At 31.9% G+C, this 22471-nt stretch overlaps 2 protein-coding genes across 3 annotated transcripts; one reads left to right on the forward strand and one right to left on the reverse strand.

Moving 5' to 3' along the window:
• Nucleotides 1-712: 712 nt before the first annotated feature.
• Nucleotides 713-3371, reverse strand: LOC107851649 (3-oxoacyl-[acyl-carrier-protein] reductase FabG). Of its 2 annotated transcripts, none has more exons than XM_016696729.2 (3): nucleotides 2782-3371; nucleotides 1312-1544; nucleotides 713-1192 (listed from the first exon to the last, which is right to left on the reverse strand). In XM_016696729.2, the coding sequence occupies exons 1-3, from the start codon at nucleotides 3083-3085 to the stop codon at nucleotides 914-916; spliced, it is 816 nt and encodes a 271-aa protein (XP_016552215.1). In that variant the 5' UTR covers nucleotides 3086-3371; the 3' UTR covers nucleotides 713-913. The 2 variants fall into 2 exon arrangements, with proteins under 2 accessions (XP_016552215.1, XP_047256935.1); XM_047400979.1 differs by having other exon boundaries at nucleotides 1312-1385; nucleotides 2782-3307.
• Nucleotides 3372-10852: 7481 nt separating this feature from the next.
• Nucleotides 10853-13647, forward strand: LOC124889376. The gene is made up of 3 exons (XM_047400980.1): nucleotides 10853-11502; nucleotides 13166-13228; nucleotides 13340-13647. Exons 1-3 carry the CDS (start codon nucleotides 11232-11234, stop codon nucleotides 13345-13347), a joined length of 342 nt encoding a protein of 113 aa, XP_047256936.1. The 5' UTR covers nucleotides 10853-11231; the 3' UTR covers nucleotides 13348-13647.
• Nucleotides 13648-22471: the final 8824 nt, after the last annotated feature.

Raw genomic sequence — 22471 nt, forward strand, 5'->3', positions numbered from 1 at the left:
ATTATTATAATAATATCCATCGTTGTCGCCAACGCCACCACCATCATCAACTACTACCACTAACTCATCTATCACAATTAGAACCACTGCTAACTGTGATTAACATATCATCAACCTCCACATATTATTCGACCATCACCACCACCATTGTCACCGGTGTCACCACCTCTACCACCATTTCAACCACTCAATTTCTATAATCTATATATACTAACAACTATCTCCACCATCACAGCTAACAGAATCTCCAACGATCACTAACATATCATCAACCATGATGTATTCATTTTCCAGTCATCATAATCAACATTTCCAATAACTAACATCAACCAAATTCACATCACAACCACCACTACCAATCACCACTATTTAACAGTCACTACAATACCAACCATCACAACTACCACTACCAGCATTACTAGTCACAAACATCAATTATTACCGCCAATACCACCATTACAAACTATCTCTACTATCATTAACAAACATAAATGTTTCTTTTTTAATCAAATAATAATTTTATTCTATTAAGTTAAATATTTTTTAGCTAGATGATTAATTTTTTATTTGAATTGTAGTTTGTATTAGATATACAAATAAACAAATTTTGTATATTTAGATGTTGAAAAACAAACAGTCTTAATCATTCAAATTTCAGATTTAGAGACAAGATCTTAACTATTTAGATGTGCATTCTTCAGACGTCTGAATCTTAATAAAAATAAATGCAACTTTAATCCAAACAGCAGGAGGTATCGCAATACCAAATTACGCTGAGTATTGAGGTACATTTTTGCTTGCTTCAAGAATTGAATATACAATATACTAGTAATTTAACGCAAGAAGAAAAAACCATCATTATTATTGTACTCCTCTAACATGTTCATTTCTTGTTAAACTTCATTTGCTAGTTCTATAATGATGAGAAAATGGGAACACCTGGTAAGGTAGCTCCACCATCGACAATGAAAACATTGCCTGTTACGTACTCAGAAGAATCGTGGATTAAGTATCGAACAAGTGATGTTAAGCCTGGATCAGTCGTCCCAAGATGTCTTATAGGAAGGGTTCTGAAAAGGAACTCATGGAACCATTTTTGTTTAATAAGGGTCTCTGTTATCTCTGATTTGACAATTCCTGGTGATATCGAGTTCACTCTGATATTATCTACTCCCAATTCAATCGCCATAATCTGCCATTCCATTATTTGAATGCAATTAATTAATGTAACATAATTAACAAAGAAGGAAAACGTAGGGAATTCAATTGTTCATTTCTTCAAATGATGTGTATACCACTTAATTAACGTACCTTAGTGACCATGTCAAGAGCCATCTTTGAAGAAGCGTAAGCAAGAGTCCCCGGTACTACTACACGATTCAGACCTGCCATTGAAGTGATGTTAATAACAGATCCTCCGCGCTGTTTAGCATTGCTCATGCGTCTACAAACGTATTTCGAAACCATCCATGCCCCTCTTAGGTTCGTGTTGTAGGTATGGTTCCACTCCTCCTCTAACAATTCCACTGAAGAGCTCACACTGCCTATAAATACGATTATATACAACCAACAAAATTAATTCTAGCAACTATACAGTAGTGGAGTATCTTATAGTGTGTTTGGTATGGAGGAAAATATTTTCTCGAATATGTTGTCAATTTTCTCAGGTTAGATTAAATATTTTGAAAAATATTTTTAAAATTAATTTATTTTTTTCAAATTTAAAAAAAATGACTTTCATTTACAGAATAACAAAAATATTTTTCAAAACTCACTTTCAAACTCACTCTCAAATTAAAATGTCCATATAACTAACTCTTCAAATCACCCACCCTACCTCAACCCCCAGACTGCTACCACCCCCAACCTCTATCACCCCATTCAAAAAAAAATATTTATTTTTTTAAAAAAATATTTTAATTTTTTTCTTAACTCATCCCCTACTCAGTCCCTCACCTCCTACCACCCCCTCTGATTCTTATTTCTTATAAAAATAAACTCAAACTTTTTCTTACTTTTCCCCTCCCCCAACCCAACTCCCCCCCCCTCCCCACCGCCCCCCCCCCCTGTTCCCCCACCCCAAAAAACAAAAATATTTTAATTATTTTTTACCTTGCCTTTACTCCCTGCCCCCCACCCCTACTAGCCCCCCCCTCTACCTCCCTTCCCGTGCCCCTTCTCATTCAAATAGAATTAATATTTTAAATTTATTTTTTAAAAATAAACTCAAATTTTTTTTCTTACTCCACCCTTATCATTTATTCTGACCCCTCCCCCACACCCCACCCTCTACCAGCTCCCTCCTCTAAAAAGGAGATTTAATTTTTTAAAATGTTTTTTAGTAAAAATTTCAAAACATTTTCCTTACTCCATCATTCTTATTTTATTCGTTCTTTTATTTTTTTATTAAATATATACAAATATATTTAGAAAATAAATTTCTACTTGCATAATGAACAAAAGAATATAAGTAAATCTTATTTATTTAGAAAATATTTTCCTCCTCCATATCGAATATACCCTAAAATTAATATTTTTTAGGGTCAAAAATTATTTTTCTAAAAAATATTTTCTACCCTTTAACTAAACACTAAAATGTATTTCTTAAAAATATGTTTTCATTTACCAATTAAATACTAAAAAATATTTTCAGAAAAATATTTCAACTCATCAATCAAACACAAGAAAATAAGTAACAAAACAATTTGGTTTCCATGAAAATATTTTCCTTCCTACCAAACACACCCTTAGATTTTGCTAATTATGTTTATACCCAAGTACCTCTAACGCCGGCGTTGTTAATCAAGACATCGATACGTCCGAAGGCATCCCAAGCTGTTTGCACAGCGGACTCAATTGTAGCAGCATCAGCAGCGACGTCAAGCTGGACGGCAATTGCATGCGGTGGTCCCTCGCAATTACTATTAATTTGGTTGCAGAGAGATTTTAGTCTGTCAACGCGACGAGCAGCTGCAATGATTCTGCAATCGACTTTGGCCAAGTTGAGACAGAACTCTAACCCGATTCCTGATGATGCCCCGGTCACCATCACTACTTTTCCGCTCAGGTCATTCCATGGCTCCATTTTACTCAAGTCTAGTTACGTAAGAACGGAGTTATAAATGTAATACTAGTATGATGCATAGAATTATATATGCAGAGAGTACATTTACATGGAAGTAAGGTAAACTTTTAGTATGACATCTCTTTTATTTTCAACAATTCCTATTCGGTTCCAAAGCTAAAAAATTTGATTATTGATTAATAAGGACAATAACATATATGGCCTCCTTTGTTGACCCTTTTTATCAATAATATTACTGTGGCCTCCTTTGTTGACCCTTTTTATAAATAATATTACTGCATGGACAAATTCATAGTAATCAGACAACCGGATGAAATTTTAATAATGATAAAACTGGAATCTAAAGCAATATGGACGGGGGCTGATCCCAGATGGGGCGTTGGGGGTTCATCCTTATTTCTCTAAAATTATATTGTTAATACATAATTAAAATTTATATTATATAAATAAATGTCGAACTCATATATCTACTTTTTATATTTTTAGCCTCTCAATTATTATCCTGTCTCTAATAAAGAGGCAAATTTAACATATAATAAATGAGTCGAGTCCCTTTCGACAGAAAATAACATTATTTATACATAATTAATTTTTTTATTATTATATAATAAATATTAAATCTTTTCAACTAGTTCGTGTGTGCACTATTAATTTTTTTCAATGAAAATTCTGCATTGAGAATATTTATACCTATATCTATAATCTATATCTATATCCGTATTTATAATCTATATCTATATCTATCTATAATCTATATTTATAATGTATAATATATTAAAAGTGTAAAGGACTTTAGAAATATTATTTGAATTTTTTGTCCTTCATTAATTTTTACTTTAGACAAAATCGTCTTTTCACTATTTTTTCTAATATTTAATAGTTGATAATTAATTAAATATATTTATGGTAAAAGTCATCAGAATTAATGACAATTAATACTTTACTCATTAGTTTAAAAATTTTAAATCGACTAAATTTGATTTTAAGAAGATTCGCTTAATCTAGAAATAAATATAAAAGTGTTAGAATAAGAAAAAATTGAAGAAGAACCAATAATATAAAAGCGTTAGAATAAGAAAAAATTGAAAAAGAACCAAATTTTAGAAGTTTTAAAAATATAATCAATAATTTTGTAAAAATTTAATTTTAAAAATAAAAAAAAAATTAAATATAAAAACAAATAATCGTACCACAAATATGGTTCAAGTTGATTGATCTCTTTTAGTCTATGACAGCAAGGAAAGATGTACTACATGACAAATGCAAAACCATTTGAAACTTTTAGTAGTAAAATATATTTTATGTGCTTACGCTAAAATATATGTTATATTATTATATTAAATTATGAAAAATCTTTGAAAAGTGATTTAAACTTTTACACTTCATTAAAAATCTTCTCAATAATTTAAATTATTTAATTTTAAATAATCAAACATTATACGTGCAGGACACATACGATTAAACTAGTATTTCCTCCATTTCACAATAAGTTAATTGTTGAATTTTGACACACATGTTAAGAAAAAAAAATAAAGACATAAATTTGTCATGTTTTTTCACTTTTATCTTCTTCAAAAAGTAAAAACACATGATACATCACTTCCATTGCATATTTAATGAAGGATAGATTTAGAAAAAACTTTCAACATTTATCTTAAATTATAAATTATTCACTTATTTTGAAATATTAAAATTGCTCTAATAATTCATTTATTGTAATATATAAGTCCACGAAGCCTCTAAGAATATGGCCTCCTTTGTTGAAATTCCACGGGGTGTGGACCCAATTTTTATTAGACCATCATTGGTAGTATATTTGTACTTTTGAAATAGTATGCTTTTCAGGTAAAATTCGGCCGTGTTATTTTATTTTTTTTTCGCAGTGCAATTACATCTCTTAAAACAGACTAGCAAAGCAACGTCAGTTAAACCAGTTCCATCTTTAACAAAAAAAAAAGTAAAAGTTCCAGTTCCATCAGTTAACTGTTCCTATAACTTGGACCAAACTTTAGGCCAAAAAAAAGGAAGTTATTGAGTTGGACCAGCTCCAGAATAGTCCAGATGCTTTTAATATGATTTTATATTGTTGAAATTATTGTTTTTCCTAAAGTTCCATTAAGTATTAAAAGTATTTTCTCACTTCATCTTGTAGCTTGTGGCTTTAAGCTAAAAGTCAGAAAAGATTTTAAAAATGAGGCATATGTGACTCAAATCTTAATAATTGAGTGTTTGTGACAATTACTTTATTATGAATTAAGAAAGTTAGGTAAGTTTGAGAATAGTCCACAAGTTTTTAAATTTATACTTTGATCCAAATGTTTACCTAATATAACAGAAAAAGGAGAAAAAAAGACGTGTTTCTCTATCTTCTCATTCATTGTTGTTTTCTCTCTCTTAGCGATTTTTGTTTTTCATTGTTGCTGTTGTTTTATTCATTATCTTCTGCTTCAATATCATTATCTTTTACTTCATTATCATCTTCATCTTCTTCTTGTTAACCATTATTCTTATTGTTGTTACCGCTACTGCTGCTATTTAACCAATTTCTTAGGTCAAATTTTATTTCGTACATCACTTTCCACTTTGACATTACATCATAGAAGACTTTGGTAAGTCAAATTATGATTTTTAATTGAATTTATCATTTGGATAACTGGTATTGTGTTATTTTTTTAACAAAAATAGCACGCGGACATGAATGCAACACAAAAGCCATCTGTTTAAACCAATTAATCATCTGTTGCGATAAATGAGTCATTTCTTGCAACGGAAGACTCATATATTGGATTCATGTTTATAGTTCTATAGTGCCGTAACATGAATCGAATAAATGGACATCTGTTGCAATATATGACTCATCTATTACAATATACTAGTTATTTGTTGCAACAGGGTAAATATTTATTGCAACAGATTAGTAACCTATTGCAACAGAACCTAAACTCGATTCCAACAGACGTGTCGTCTGTTGCAATAGGGTAAATATCTGCTGCAACAGATTAGTAACCTATTGAAACAGAACCTGAACTCGATTTCAACAGACGCGTCGTCTGTTGCAACAGATAAGTCATCTACCGCAATAGATTAATTATCTATTGCAACATGTCACTCATCTATTGGAATCAGCTTTAAAGGTTGCTTAGTACTGTAATATCTATCCTAACAGGCGCTTCATCTGTTGAAACAAATGTAGAGTATGTTGCAACAAATGATTCACTTGTTACAACAGATGACTCGTCTGTTGAAATCAGTTTCAGGAGCATAACATGAATCCCAACAGGTAAATAATCTGTTGCGACTGATCACTTACCTGTTGTAACTTATTTTTCACCTGTTGCAACAGATTGCACATCTGTTGCGATTCATGTTACGACACTACGAAATCACTATTAACTTTTTTTTAACAATGACTTTATTTAGGTACCACTGTTGAACCCAATTTTGGCGCGCCCTTTTTCCTTAATTACTTTTCCGATGCTCCTTAGCCCTAAATAGTTTCAAAATTAAATGAAAAATAAGATTTTTATTTTTGTTCTATTTATACAAATTTTAATAAAAGGGAATTTTTTTTCACCATAATATAAAATATTTTAATTAAATATTTTAACAAACAAAAAAAATATATTTTTTGGTATTTGCATTCACATCCTTTCTAACTATATTTTTGGGCAATATTGTGACCATATATGTATATTTTTATTGCATAAAATATATTTTTAAAATGTACATATTTTTATTATATTCTTGATTTTTGCATATATTTAAAGAAGTATTCGGGCCAACACTAATTCAATTTCAACTTTATATTTTATCCAAACTCAATTCTTATCTTTCAATCAAGAGCCTAAAAATTAGTCCAAAATTCAGTATAATTTTCATATCCGCTTCGCCTTTTTCATCCAACCGACACCGATCAATCTAACCTGTTACTGCGATTTTAATCTAGAAGTCCAAAGTTTTCAACCTTATAATTTATATATATATATATATATATATATATAATACCTATATATTTAATTATTTTTATTTATTTATTCATCTATTTATTTTTATTATTATTGAGTTTAATCCGTCCAATTAAATGACCCAACTAATAAAAAATAGTCAATTTTAATCCACTTTTATATTTAACTCTTTATATATAAATATTTTTTTATATCATTAGTATTATTTATTTTTATCCGTCCGATTCCAAAATTGGTTAAATTTTCAAAAGTGATGCATTAAATGCTTCTTTCACCCAACTCTTTCCTTCTAAACAATAGCAGCTTTTGATTCTCCCAGAGAGAAACGATGGGTCACCATCTTATTTTCCTCTCAGTTCACAAAAAAATGAGTTCAGAATCAAAATATATGATGAAACTAAAAATACTGTTAAAATATATTATGTTTTTAAAGTGGTACCATAATATACTTAATTCTCTTAAAAAGAGAGTTATATGTATTATTTTTAACGAAGTTAAGTTTCAGAAAATATACATAACTCATTTATTAAGTGAATTATGCATTTTTTTTAACATAACTCTCTTAATAAGTGAGTTATGTATTTTTTTTTAACTTAGCTCTCTTACTAAGTGAGTTATGCATTTTTATTAACATAACTCTCTTAAAAAGAGAGTTTCATAAGAGAAGCTACATAACTCTATTAAAAAAAGAGTTATGCAGTTCTTTTTGCATAACTCACAAGTCACACAACTCTCTTAAAAAGAGAGTTATGCATTTTTTCTATGTATTTTTTCAACATGACATACTCAAAAAGTGAGTTATATAATAAAAGTTACAAAACTTGCTTTTTTCTCTCTACGTAAATATAATAAAAATTAAATAACTCACTTTATAAAAAAAACTTACATATTATGTGAACAATTAATTTATCTTTTAAAGTTTTATTTTTTTAGAAAGAAGGCTAACTATTACGAAACGGAGAGAGCAAAACTTACTGATTATGTGAGTTATTCAAATATAAAATAAGTTAAAAGAATAAGTTATCCATTGAATATAGCCCTTAAATATGAGTTATAAGTGCATAACTTTATTAGTGATATGAAATATGAATATGATGCGAAAAATATATGAGTTATGCAAAAAGTTGACATGTTTATAAAAAACGTTTGTCAGTCATAAAAAATACCACTGGAAAAATAAAAAATTCACAAATAAATGAGTTATCCTTCTTATTTCTATAAAAACTCTCTCACACACGCGCGCGCACACGCACACATATATATATATTATTCCCGTCACACGGAGCTAAGCCCCTAAAAATGTACATATAACTTATTTTTCTGTGAATTTTACCTCTTTCCTAATGATATTTTTTATGACTGACAAACGTTTTTGATGAACATGTTAACTTTTGGCATAACTTATATAAATATATATATATATACATATATATATATATATATATATACATATGTATATATATATATGTATATATATATATGTATATATATATGTATATATATATACGGAAAAGGCTCAAAAATATTCCCGAACTATCTGAAATAGCTCAAAAATGCCCCTCGTTAGATTTTTGGCTCAAAATATCACTCCGTTAAATATTCGGCTCAAAAATATCCCTCCATTAAATATTTGGCTCAAAAATACCCCTCCCTCTAACGAAATTTAGAAAAGGATTAAAAATACCCCTGAACTATCTGAAATGACTCAAAAATACCCCTCTATTAAATATTTGGCTCAAAAATACCCCTCCTCTTAACGAAATTCTACCAAGCATGCCACCTAGATAAAAAAAACTACGTGTCTATGCCACATTACTATCCACATGTAAAATATTAGTATTTTTTAATTATATGACATTCCTTTCTTCTTTATTTTTATTTAAAAACGTTAGGGACAAAATTTACACGGCCTTTTCATTTTTAATCAAAGTAGACAAACGGTGGTTACATAATATTTCTTTTGAAAAAATTTATGAAATATAACATCTCTATCATCAAATTTCTTTGATCATCTAAAAAATATATTTTTTCCTGTTAATAGGTTTAAAAGTGTGAAACCCAACAAAAGAGTTTTATTAAACTGATAAACCCGTTAATTATTAGGCCAATATAAAAGTTAAAATTAAGATTTACTCGTAAAAGTAATAAATTTCAAACCAAACTTCAAATTAGTTACTCAAAAGATGTGTTTGGCTTTGCTAGCTTTTACTCAAAATGCTTATGTTAAAATGATTTAATAAATACCTCCTCTAATCTAAAATTAATGAATCTTTGAATGTGACACACATCTTTAAAAAGTTAATGAATGACAAAATTAAATAATAATTTTATCAATATTAAGTATCATTTTACTCCTTTTCAAACTTGTTCTAAAAATAATAAGATTATTCATCAAAATTGAATTTAGAAAAATGAATTCATTTCGAATGATTAAACAAGTGTTAAAAGGAATTCATTTGTTTTGAAAAAGAATTTGCATGTAGTAAATTCAACTCAATTATTAGTACATCAACATTTGCTAGCTTAAAAGTTAAAATTCTAGTTTCCCTCTGAGTCAACATCAGATCAAGATCAAGCTGTCCCTCATCCCAAACGACAATAACAAGATGAAATTTAGAACTTTTAAAACACTAATGAAGTAATTAATAAAAGATTGATTTTTTGATTTTTCCGTTTCACTGCTTTGCAAAAAAATAAAAATAAAAATAAAGAAGAAAGGAATGTCATATAATTAAAAAACACTAACATTTTACATGTGGATGATAATGTGGCATAGTCACGTGATTTTTTTTTTATCTAGGTGGCATGTTTGGTGGAATTTCGTTAAAGGGAGGAGTATTTTTTAGCCAAATATTTAACAGAGGAGTATTTTTGAGCCATTTCAGATAGTTCAGGGGTATTTTTGATCCTTTTTCGAATTTTGTTAGAGTGAGGGATATTTTTGAGCCAAAAATCTAACGAGGAACATTTTTGAGTTATTTCAGATAGTTCAGGGGTATTTTTGAACCTTTTTTGATATATATATATATATATATATATAAATATATGAGTTTTATAGAAATAAGAAGGATAACTCATTTTTTTTTTGAACTTTATATTTTTTCTAATGGTACTTTTATGACTGATAAACGTTTTTGACGAAAATGTCAACTTTTTGCATAACTCATATATTTTTCGCATCATATTCATATTTCATATCACTAATAAAGTTATGCACTTATCATACATATTTTAAGAACTATATTCAATGGATAACTCATTTTTTTTAACTTATTTAATATTTAAATAACTTTCATAATCAGTGAGTTTTGCTCTCTTCGTTTCATAATAGTTAACTTTCTTTCAAAAAATAAAACTTTAAAAGATAAATTAATTGTTTACATAATCTGCAAATTTTATAAAGTGAATTATATAATTTTATTATATTTACGTAGAGGAAAAAAATAAATTATGTAAATTTTATTATATAACTTACTTTTTAAGTAAGTCATGTAGAAAAAATATATAACGCACCTAGCGAGTTATGTAGAAAAAAATACATAAATCTTTTTCAAAAGAGTTGTGTAACTTCTATTACATAACTAACTTTTTAAGTGAGTTAGTAAAATAAAATTCATAATCTCTTACACAATTCTTTTTTTAAGAGAATTATGTTAAAAAAATATATAACTTACTTATTAAGTGAATTATGTACAATTTTTTGAAACTTAATTCATTTACTTATTTTGATTAAAAATAATATAAATAATTAAGCATATTATAGTATCACCTTAAAAACATTACATATTTTTATATATTTTTAGTTTAATGACATATTTTGATTTCAACTCACAAAAAACCAACCCCTCCTTCACTCCCCTTTCTCCTTCCTCCTCTTCTCCCACCCCAAACTAGAGACCCCAAAGGTTCCATAGACTGCCGCGTGCTGCCGAGGATTCCCCATTTTTGGTCGTTTCAACCCGTGATTCCAACGAAAATAGAGCAACAGACGCTAAAATGGTGCTAAAATATTGAATGGGTTCGGATCCGCCATTAATGGCTTCCCAGAAGTTGTTTGTTTTTCAGAAATTGGAGATTCAAATTTTGAAGCTCCCCCTCGTTTTCTTTTAAAAACTTGTTTCAAATCCGGACTTTGAAGTCCGGATTTTGGGCTATAAATAGCCAGATTTGTGTCCCACTAAATGGGGGAGAAAAACAGGCAGAAAATTCTAGAAATTCGGAAAGAGGCGAAAAACAAAGAATTCGAAAAAGAAAAATTGCCGAGGAAAATAATTCAGATCTGTAAAAGAAAAAGAAGAGAGATTCGAGTGGAGGGAGGAAAGAAAATTCGCCGGAAAATTTATTTTTTTCTCTTCCTGTTTTGTTTTTGGTCCAAGTTCGGAGTTTTAGTTGAGTTCGTAATTGCCGGAAAGTACTTTGACGTCCACGCCCAGTTTAGCTGCACCGAACAAGGTGCGAACCCGCCCCTTTTGTTTTATTTTCGCCTTCTTTTCCCACATCTACTCTGGTTCTATGAATATGGGATTAACACTGATCTTGAAGTAATGTTGTTGTTGCTGTGTCTGGTTCTGCGAACAAGAATTTGGTCCTATTTTTGAGATTCTATTTGTATGTATATAATGTCCGTGGGTATGAAAAAATATGGCATGACTTTGTCTCAATTTTAGTTGTGGAATTGTTGTCCGTTTTTTTTTCGTAAAATTGAGTCCAACACATGATCTTGTTTTAACATGATCTTGTTTTAAGTTTCATGGCTGCCTATTTTATGTGAATATGGTTTGGGGTCGTTTATGAAGTATTATCGAGTGAAAAAGAAGCAATGTTAGCATTAAAATTCAACTTCTTCATTATCAAATGAAAATAGCTCCTTCATTACTTTATTTCCCTTTGATATTGGCGTGTACGTTACTCAGTCTTTATTTGGGGTTTTTTGTTCCGACTCATTTTGTTGTTGGATCATTGTTGCAATTATCGCTTTTGATTTTGGGGCTCGAATCCTACGTTTAATCCTAAAATTGCTTAACAGATCCTTTGTTCGATTTTTTAGCAGTAAGTGATGATTGAGTCATCCATGACGTGAATTTACAAGCTTTAAAAATTAATTGAATCACCTCACTTTCGAATCCATTAATACAAGACTAATGTGTTCCCATCTCTATTCGACGGATAACACATAAATGTTGTATCATACATATTTCTAAGCCAAAATTTTCCATTAATGAGTTTCTGTGAGTTTGTCTTCCGGGACCGTCAATTAAGCTTTGGTGTGAGTTATTTTACATTATCATGTTCCCATTCTTTAAAAAATTTCTGCTTGGAATTGTTAAATAACCATTTGTTAAATAGTTCAGATAATGGTGGAATTGTTTTCCTGCGGTTCTTTTCTTAAAAGAGAAATTTCAGCTTGCTAAAACATTTAAACTCCATTTGGGTAACAATTTATCAAGTGAACGTTTAGTGCATTTACGTCTCGCCTAATCACCATGTTGGAAGTGTGAATTATTTGGTCGCATATTGCACATTATTTTCCGTTACTTATCTATTTCACTTAAGTTCGATTACTAATCTTTATCTTCCTTTATTTTGCATGTGAACCCGGGAGTTGGAGTTCCACAATGGAACTCACTTTGACCTAACATCGAGTTAAACGCTAATAGAAGTGTAGAGCCTTGGATGTCCCGCAAATTAGGAGCCTCAACTTCCAAATGGAGCCTAATATTTTTCATTGTCTTTAGATTTAATTCATCTTTTTATCATATCGAGTTCTTTTATAATGACTAACTTTTGTTGTCTATTTTGTTGAGAATAGCTTTATTTGATTGTTGGATTGTGTTATTATGCCCGTAGATTCCATCACGTAGCTTAAACTTTCCGATTTCCGCAAACAATGCATTGATTATTATTAGAAAATATGCCTTTTTATTCGGTTAACCTTTGGAAGCTCATTGCAAACGTTTCTCTTAAAATATATAACAATAAAAATAAAATTTTTCAAAACTAACAGGAGAATATTACAAAAAAGAAATTACATTTTTAGGAGTTCGCCCACTAATTTAACTTATTTTTTCAATAAATAATTCTAATGTTTAGCATCATATTTTACTCGAGTTTTCAAGAATGAAATGCAAGGTATGTGTATTCATCCGCTATCGTAGAGTTTTCAGGAATGAAATGCAAGGTATGTATATTCATCCGCTATCGTGTACAAGGTATATTGTTTTTTATACTATAATAATTATTTTGTTATATAATAAAATCACACATCCAACGCAACATCCTCATTTCGTAGTGGTGTGAGAGGTTGGCCTTGGACGGTTTCAAGCGGGATAGGGGTAGACCAAAGAAATACTAAAGGAAAGTGATTAAACGTGACATGGAGCAGTTACAGCTGACCGAGGACATGACCCAGGATAGGAAGGTATGGAGGAAAAACATTAGGATAGAGGACTAAGGTGTGTGGTTGAGTCGTAGGCAGTAGGTAGGAGGGCTTTGGTGTCCTTGTTTGGCAGTGTTCAATATTTTTGGTGGATGTTATGACTATGTTATTTTATCATGTTCCATGCATTTTTTTTCTATATATACTGTCCTTTGTCTTGAGCCGGGGGTCTATCGGAAACAACCTCTCTATTTCTTTAGAGGTAGTGGTATGGACTGCGTACACTCTACCCGTCCCCAGACCCCATGATGTGGGAATATATTGAGTTTGTTGTTGTTGTTGTTGTATTGTTTGTACTGAAATTATCGCTATTATTTTAATTCATTATAATAATAATAATAATTATTATTATTATTATTGTTATTGTTATTATTATTATTATTTACACAGTTTCGACACATCTATAATTCAGTATCTATTTTTCACACTCTTGAAAGTACGTTTCACAAATAAACTCCCATGTCATAAGATACTTTATTTACTTCATAAATAATTACAGTTAATTATTTAAATTCACATATCTCTTCAATTTCTCTTATAGAATCATACAATTTTAAACCTTCTAATATATAGAAATTATATTATCGTCCTTTTCATACTTAAAATAAATGGATATTTTTGCGATAATTGCATCACTTCTTTGTACATGGTAGCGTTATGTTTGCTATACCTTAAATTTTCTTTTAAATAATAAATATATAATAAATTTTTCTTATCATCGTTTTAAGCAAATAATGAAATAAAAATTTTTCTAGTATTTTTCTAAACTAAGTGTAAGGACTATCTTCGGATAGGCTATGAGGGGTGCCTAACACCTTCCCCTTGAGTAACCAAAGCCCTTACTCAAAATCTCAAAATATTTTCGAAAGACCAAAACAGAGTTTTACAAATAAGAAATATTTTTTCTTAATTTTTCTAAAAAATTAGGTAGTGTGACGCCCCAACTTAGGAGAAGGAGTCCCACATCGACAAAACACAGGAGGGATGCTGGGTATATAAGTAAACAAGCCTTACTCTTTAGTGATGCGTTTTAAAGCCGTGCGGGCCTAGGCCCAAAGCGGACAATATCACTAGTGGGTTGGGGAGTTACAAGGGTATCTCGGGCCTTCGTGGTTCGGGATTCCCGTTGCGCCAGGACCCCGGCTAGGGTCGTGATAGGTGGCGACTTTAAAAATAAATTTTCAAATTCTAAGAGTCACGCTACAATCACCATATGCCGTATGCTGTTCTAATCAGTTCGAAACAGGGCGCGATAGCCACTAATGGAGGGATCAATAACAATAGGGGTGGATTGTCATGGTCAATGGATCGAGAAGAGCAATCGATATGTATGACGTTGGAAAAAGGGTGAAATACTAGAGACGGTAGCTATGACAGTCCAAAGTGATGTTTCGTATGATGATTTTTGTAAACTTAATCATTAGCTATTGTGGGATGAATTATCAATCGGAAGAACTCGTCATCAGCTACATGCACAACTCCTTTGAAAATAAGAGGGTACTACCTTTCAAGATAACCGATCAGGTTAGGTTATGTGCTTATCTTAATGATTCATCCAGGCCGGTGCTAAGGGTGTACGTGGTTGAAAAGACGAGAGAGAATAAGAACTAGAATGTAGAAGAAGAAGAATAACAAGACATATTTAATGATAGGTTTGATGATCTAGACATGATTATTCCAGATGATGTTCAAACATATATGCCAGTTAATGCGACCAATATAGTGGACAGTTCTTCTCAATCAACTTAGTTTGGCAATCGTCAAGATGACGAGACCGGCTTTTACAAGAAAATGTCATTCAAGGACAAGAAATAACTATCTACGATTTTATTTATTTCTTGCTTGAAAAAAGATTTTCGAATAATGAAGGTGATTAATTCGAGCAAAGTCTTTTGCTACAAATGTGCTAATCTGAACTGCAAGTGATGGTTGAGAGCAATGAAATACTTAAGTTCTGACAGATTCGCCATTCATAAATATGAAAAGTATCACATATGTGGTTTGGAGCACTTTTTGGGGCAAAATTCTCACGCCACAGCAAAGGTCCTTGGAGAATATTTCAAGAATAGATTCCCCAATGGAAAAAGGCCCTTCTATATGGGTTATGACCAATCAACTTCTTATGAAATTGGGTGTCCTGGTTAGTTATTGGAAGATATATACAACCATGTGGATTGCGAAGGACTTGGTTTGGGGGATACACGAGCAAGGGTATGCAGTCTTCGATGCCTACCGTTACATGCTTAAGTCCAAAAATCCAGAAAGTAAGAAGGCGTTGCATGTTGATGAAAACGGAAGTTTCAAGTACTTTTTTGTATCCTATGGTGCTTGAATTCAAGGTTTTTGACATTTGAGAAAAGGCACAGCCGTCGACGGTACCTTCTTACGGAGTAGGTATAATGGAGTTCTGCTAGCGGCGGTGGCACAGGATGCGGATAATCACATCTTTCCTGTCGCTTTTTGTGTAGCGGACAAGAAATGTGATGCCTCTTATGGATATTCTTTTGAACAAGTATGAAGCTGCATCGAAGATACCGAAGAGTTGTGTTTTGTTTCAGATAGGCATCCAAGTATTCTAAAGATAGGTTCAATTTTCTTCACTTCAGCTCACTTTGGTTGTTGCATCAGGCATTTTGGAGAGAACATTTAGACCAACTTTCACAACGTGAGGGTCGTGACTCTTTCTTATAGAGCAGCTAAAGCATATAGTAGAGAGGAGTTTTTAGACTATTTTAATCAAATAGCGAATATGCATCCCAAGGCAGCATAACATCTCGTACATGTCAGTTTCGAGAGATGGAGCTAGGCATTTTGTCCAGTAAATAGGTACATTCTTATGAATTTAATGTCTTATTTGAGTTACAAGTTTAGTATGATGTCGTGCTAAGTGATTCTTTTGTATAGGTACAATATTATGACGTCAAACATAGCTGAATCGATGAATTCATTGTTTGGTGATGAAAGAGAATTTTCCATCGTGGCTCTGTTTAAAATAATAAACAAGAAATATGGTCAATTTTTTCACGAAAGGAATGTGGAGTTTGAGGATGCAAAAACCTCATTTGTTCTAGAACCAAGAAAAATAATATCAACGAACATTAGTCCGGGGAATAAGTTATTATCTCATCAAATAGCAGATTACAAGTTCAGTATCAACAGACATGATGATGTTGCCATGGTCTATCTTTAAACAAGATCTTGTACGTGCAGAGTTTTTGACTTGGACAAAATACCGTGTCCATATGCTATGGCAATGCTTTGAGCTCAATATGGTGCAAAATATGGAACTAAAATTTATGAGTACTCCTCTTCATATTATTTGATGGAAAAATATACAATGGCATATAGTGGACATATTACTCCGGTGCCTCCCGAATAATCTTGGGTTATTCCTACAGAGCTTTTAAGGAGATTAATACCTCCTCCATAGATTGACCCAAGCACTATCAAATCGGGAAGAAGGCCATATAAGAGAAGGCGAGGAGTTGGAGAATCATTTTCATCAAGAAGAAACAAGTGCTCTGTATGTAAGAGTGCTGGCCACAAAAGAACTACATGTCCGGATCGTAATCCACCATGATCGTTGTAATTGGAAAAACTTGTGTTGTTATTTGTTGTGGACTTTTATATATTTAACCTATTGTTATGAACGTAAATGTTATCATTTATTATATAAAATATCCTTTTTAATAACTTGAGCATCAATAAAAAGAGGCAAAACATGAACTAAATACAACAAGCACAAAATTATTTTCAACAGATTACCCATCTATTGCAATAGATGGATATTAGCTGGAAAAACACAATATAGTTCATCAAACTGGAATGTTTTCCTCCAACAGATGACAAATCTGTCGCAACAGATGGATAATCTTTTGACAGAAACCCAACCGATGATCGATCTGTTCCAACACATAGTCCATCTGTTGAAAGAACTCAAGGCCAAAATTGCTATTGCTACTGGATTCAAAATTGCTCCTTACCTCCAACCGTCAACATGTTCACATGTTTAGAAGAAGAAATAGACAATAAAAATTAAATAAGAATTAAAAAGCCAAAGTCGACCAAAAATAAAATTTTCATTAAATGAAATAAAATACATTTGGTATAAATCTGATATAGACAAATTAAAATACATACGCTAAAAGAAAAAATACATTCTAATTATTATTATTATTATTATTATTATTATTATTATTATTATCATCATCATCATTATTATTGTCAGTCGGCCAATCATCAACAGGCAACAACAGGGCCCTCACAACCTCTATATCTCTCTAAACATCCTTGCTCTCACGGCGACCAACTCACTCTGTAGGTCATTAACCTGCCTCTGAAGTTCCCGTACGGTGTCGTGCAGAATAGCAATGTCCTAAATAGGATCAGCTATATCTAGAACATGCATGAATCGACAAAAAACATAAACACAAAAGTAAAGAAAAGAGTCTGAATGTAATACAACATATACTACCAACTGGTAGATTTACACAGAAAAAAACTTACCTCAATGAGAAAGGAATATGCGCTTTGAATAGAATTGGTTGAAGATGTAATAAAAAAGTATAAAATGCAAGAAATAAATAAAATTGGAGTAGAATGAAGATTAAGGAAGGACCTATTTATAAAGGCACGACTGTTCAGCTCCATTGTATTAATTACATTCAAATTGTTGGGTTTTTATTTTCTGTGAAAAGTCGTGACTTTTTCTTTTACATTCAAAATTTTCACCTTCTAAAAACGGTTTGAGAGTTAATAACAACCTTATTATTAAGCTGTTGCAACAGATCATCCATCTATCACAATAGATAACCCACTGTCGCAACAGATTTACCATTTGTTACAACAGATGATCTATATGTGCAACAAATGAGACATCTGTTGTAACATATTGTAACGCCCCAAAATCTAATCCCGAGACGTCACACGGTGCTCAAGGATACGAGTAGCCCCAAGCTAACCCTTTGAACCTGCTACTAGATCTGAACCTTACTTTAAGACAATCTAGTTAAGAAATAATGCTGTATTATACCAAAAAATTGATTTGAATAAACTGTAGATACTGTCTGAATAACAAATACTGAAAGTATGTAAATAAACTCGTAGTCCGACAAGCCTCTACTACTAAAGAACTAGAGAGCCATTAGGACAGATCCCCAACTGACTCAGGCTAAACTGAAAACGATAACTCAATTACTACAAAAGTTGGAAAACTAAAGAAGTAGAACCTCGAATCATAAGGATTCACCAACTGTGGGAACATAGATAGAGATGCTTAAACTACTCACACTGTTGATACTGAGCACCTGAACCTACATTATAAGACAATGTAGCACATAGACATTTATGTGGATCAGCACTTTAAGGATGTACTGAGTATATGGGGGTGTAATACATAAGTAAACATCATAATTAGAAAGTAAATGCATATGGATGTATATGACTCATATAAGCTTGATTATCTAAAATATCAAAATATAAAATCATGTATAATAAATCATACTTGTAAATCTAGTGAGTCATAACACTTAGTCTTATAAAAGTTTTTCTATCATTCTTTTCTTTTGAAACTTAGAAGCTTTGGGAGCTTTAGAAATCTTGGAACTTTGAGACTTAGGGAGTTTTTTCTAACCGACATAAACCATGTGAGCTGACATGGAGTCCAATGTCTTGCCCAAGTTGGGGAGAGCTGTTGTATCCTTGCCATCAGAATAGAACCTTAACTTAAGTGATCACTATCTTAGTCCACTATGGGCGTTTAAAACCCACAGTGGCTTGTATTTCTGGGCCATGAGACCTCGGAATCATACCCAACTCGGTGCTAAATACTATTCCCATACTTATTACTTAGAACTTTTAGGAAATCCACCTTAAAATAACACAAGGGTTCGTAACTAAAATCAATTATGCTTCTCTTTGTTTTAAATTATAAACCGTATGAATAATGTGGATTCCTATCTTAGCTTAGGATCAAAATATCAATCTTTGCTCTTGAAAGCACTAATCAAAACTTGTCAATAGGACTTGAGATCATAATCTCCTTATAAAAATCATCAATAGTACTTAGAACTCAAAGTATAAAGCTTTAATGCATTAATAAGTATAAAGCTTTAATGCATTAATAATTACATCAATAATCAGATTTAAACTTTATGCTCAATAATCATCTTAAAATCTTTCAACAATCTCAGTCAAGATAATGGTATATAACTCATAATACGAATCTTATAATTTTAAACATAAACATATGTATATTTCTTGCAATTGGGGCCTTAAATATCATAATAATTTCACAAACTAAAATAATAAGGATTTGGGTATCAACCCTAACTTAAATTTCATAGGAAATCATAGAATATTCAGTAAAATTGAAACCATAATTAAGTTTTGGGCACAAGGATGAAAGGTTTACCCTTGTTCAAAACCCCACATACCTTGAATGATGAACTAGATGAACAACCTTGATTTTGAGACTCTATTTGTGCTCTTGAATGATGGTTCTTGGAATTCTTGTGTTAGGAATCTTGAATTTTAAATTAATTTGGAAAAAAAGATGGTGGAATCTTGGAATTCTTGAGGTTGATTGTTGAAGCTTAGGGTTTTGGGTTGAGAGAAATCTTGAGAAATCTCATAAGATGCTTGTAATAGCCTTAAATCTTGTGTTTGGATAGAATTAGGGGCTGGGAAAAGTCCAAAATACCCCTTTTAACTTCTAAATCAAATTGAAAAAATGAACTGGTGTCCCGATTTAATGGGCCACCGCGACACTCCACTATCGCAGTGGGTCACTGGAAACTGAAGAATGGGAAATTGAGGTCCTCTGTGATGTGGATCTATCGTGTTGTCCCACTAGATTTTGACAATTGGGACTTGGAACTTCAACGCGATGCGCCACCATCGTGGTGCCCTATAGAAATGCCATTTTAGCCTTCGGTGCGACGTGCCACTATCGCGTTGGGCTACTGGAATTCGACAATAGGGAAAATGAACCTCTCCGCAATGTTCCAATATCACGGAGGTCCACTGGAAAATTACAATTATGAAATTATTCTTCACCGTGATGCGGTGACTGCCCATTGGCACACTGTCAACGTAGAAATGCTCTAACTTTGATATCGATGGAAAGCTTATTCCTCTTCCCACACAATGAAAATTCGAAATCTAGAAAATTCTATATGAAACAAATATTATTCTTTTTGGAAGATATCCCTTAATATTCTAGGAATAAATTTAGGCTAGAAAAAGTTAGGGGTATTACACATATGGATAATCTGTTGCAACAGATTAACCATTTATTGGAGGAGATATTTTGATTTCTTCTAACATCTGATTTGTTGGTTGCAACAGATGGGGAATTTGATTCATCAGCTATTTTGAATGTGTTAGACAAAAAGTCAAAAAAGTCACGGCTGTTCACCTCTTTTTTAATAGTCATCACATACCTTAATTAATCCAAATTGGTGACTGTTTTATTATATAAATAGATTTAAAAACAAAAAAGTTGAAAAGTCACGACTTGTAGCACTAGTTTTTTCTTGATGGGCAAGTAGTCCTCTAAAATTGAAAATAGTTATCCTTTGAGTCTTCTTAGTCTTCTACACTACTTAACTATAGGAAGTGAAGAATAAATATTGTTTGACATTGATGGGGTAGGAAGAATAAGGTACGTGCAGATGAATGGATCCACTTTAATGTGTGGGAGTTATGTATTATTGATCAGGCTATCGTGAAAAACACACATAAAGTACAATGATTTTCTGAATGTAGTTTTTTATCGATTAGACATTGATCCTTCAAACAAGATCCTGCATTTTACATTTTAGTTTGATAGGTGCAAATTGATAAGGCTGAAGGGTTCCAAGACGGTGGTGTCTATACCCTATTATAATTTAATAACAATTTTGCTCATGTTTATGTGCCAAGTTTGGAGAACGATTTAAATTTTTGGTGGCAGTGTAAATATCCAATAGTGATTGGACTAATTTTAATGGTGCAATTCACTTTTGAAAGGCCTCCGATGACTCACACTACAACAAACAAGAATGGAAAACCAATAGAAATTCTCCTGGTCTAAATTTATATGGATGGATTGCTCGAGGAGACTATTACATAGCAGAAGGCTCTTGGGAGAATACCTGTGCAGGAAAGGGGAGGTGGAAAAGACCATATATCATCTCAGACCTTGTTTAAGAGAAAACACAGGGAAGCAATTAAGGAACTTGTAGCGAATATGGATAAGGAAATTGACTTGAGAGATGAAAAAACTGAATGAGCTTTAAATGTGGAATTGTATCATAATATTAAAATCCGCCAGTCATTCTTGAAAAAGAAAAATGATCAAGAGGACTGGAGCTGGACACTTTGCTAGAGACTGCGACTAGCGAGCGTAGCCTCAACGAAGACTCAAAAAGTGCAGGACTAGAACTCTAAGAAAGTAGCTTGATGAGCACAGAGGATTGGTAAGAATTTTAGTTAAGAATGAAACCTGAACCAACAACTACAAAATTAAAAATAAGGGAAGCCAAGGCGTGAATTTCTGAACTCTAACTTGCATCCCATGCCTTCTGTTTGTGGTTTTGATCAGTTTAATGGTCATAGAAACAAAAAGGTCTAAAGTTGCGCAGAAATCCCATGACTTGCTGTTTCCACTGCCTTTGACAAGACCAAATCCATAACAGGAGGTATGAGATGCAAGTTTAACTTGAGAAATTGCCACCTTGGCTTGATCCCTTAGTTTTACTTCAGGAGTTGTTGGTTCAGGTTTCATTCCTGATGAACAATCTTACAACTATCGGTGATCGCAAAGCTGAAACCTTAGAGTTCTGGTTATGCATTTTGTGGGTCTTCATTCAGGCCAAGCTAGCTAGTTGCAGTCCCCTAACAAAGTGCACAACTCTAATCCACTTCAGCATTTTTCTTTTCAAAATGGACTGATGGATTTTCATTTTTGGATACATATTCACATTTGCAGCTCATTCAATTTTT

This window comes from Capsicum annuum, chromosome 12, assembly GCF_002878395.1.
Source record: "Capsicum annuum cultivar UCD-10X-F1 chromosome 12, UCD10Xv1.1, whole genome shotgun sequence".
Classification (NCBI taxonomy): Eukaryota; Viridiplantae; Streptophyta; class Magnoliopsida; order Solanales; family Solanaceae; genus Capsicum; species Capsicum annuum.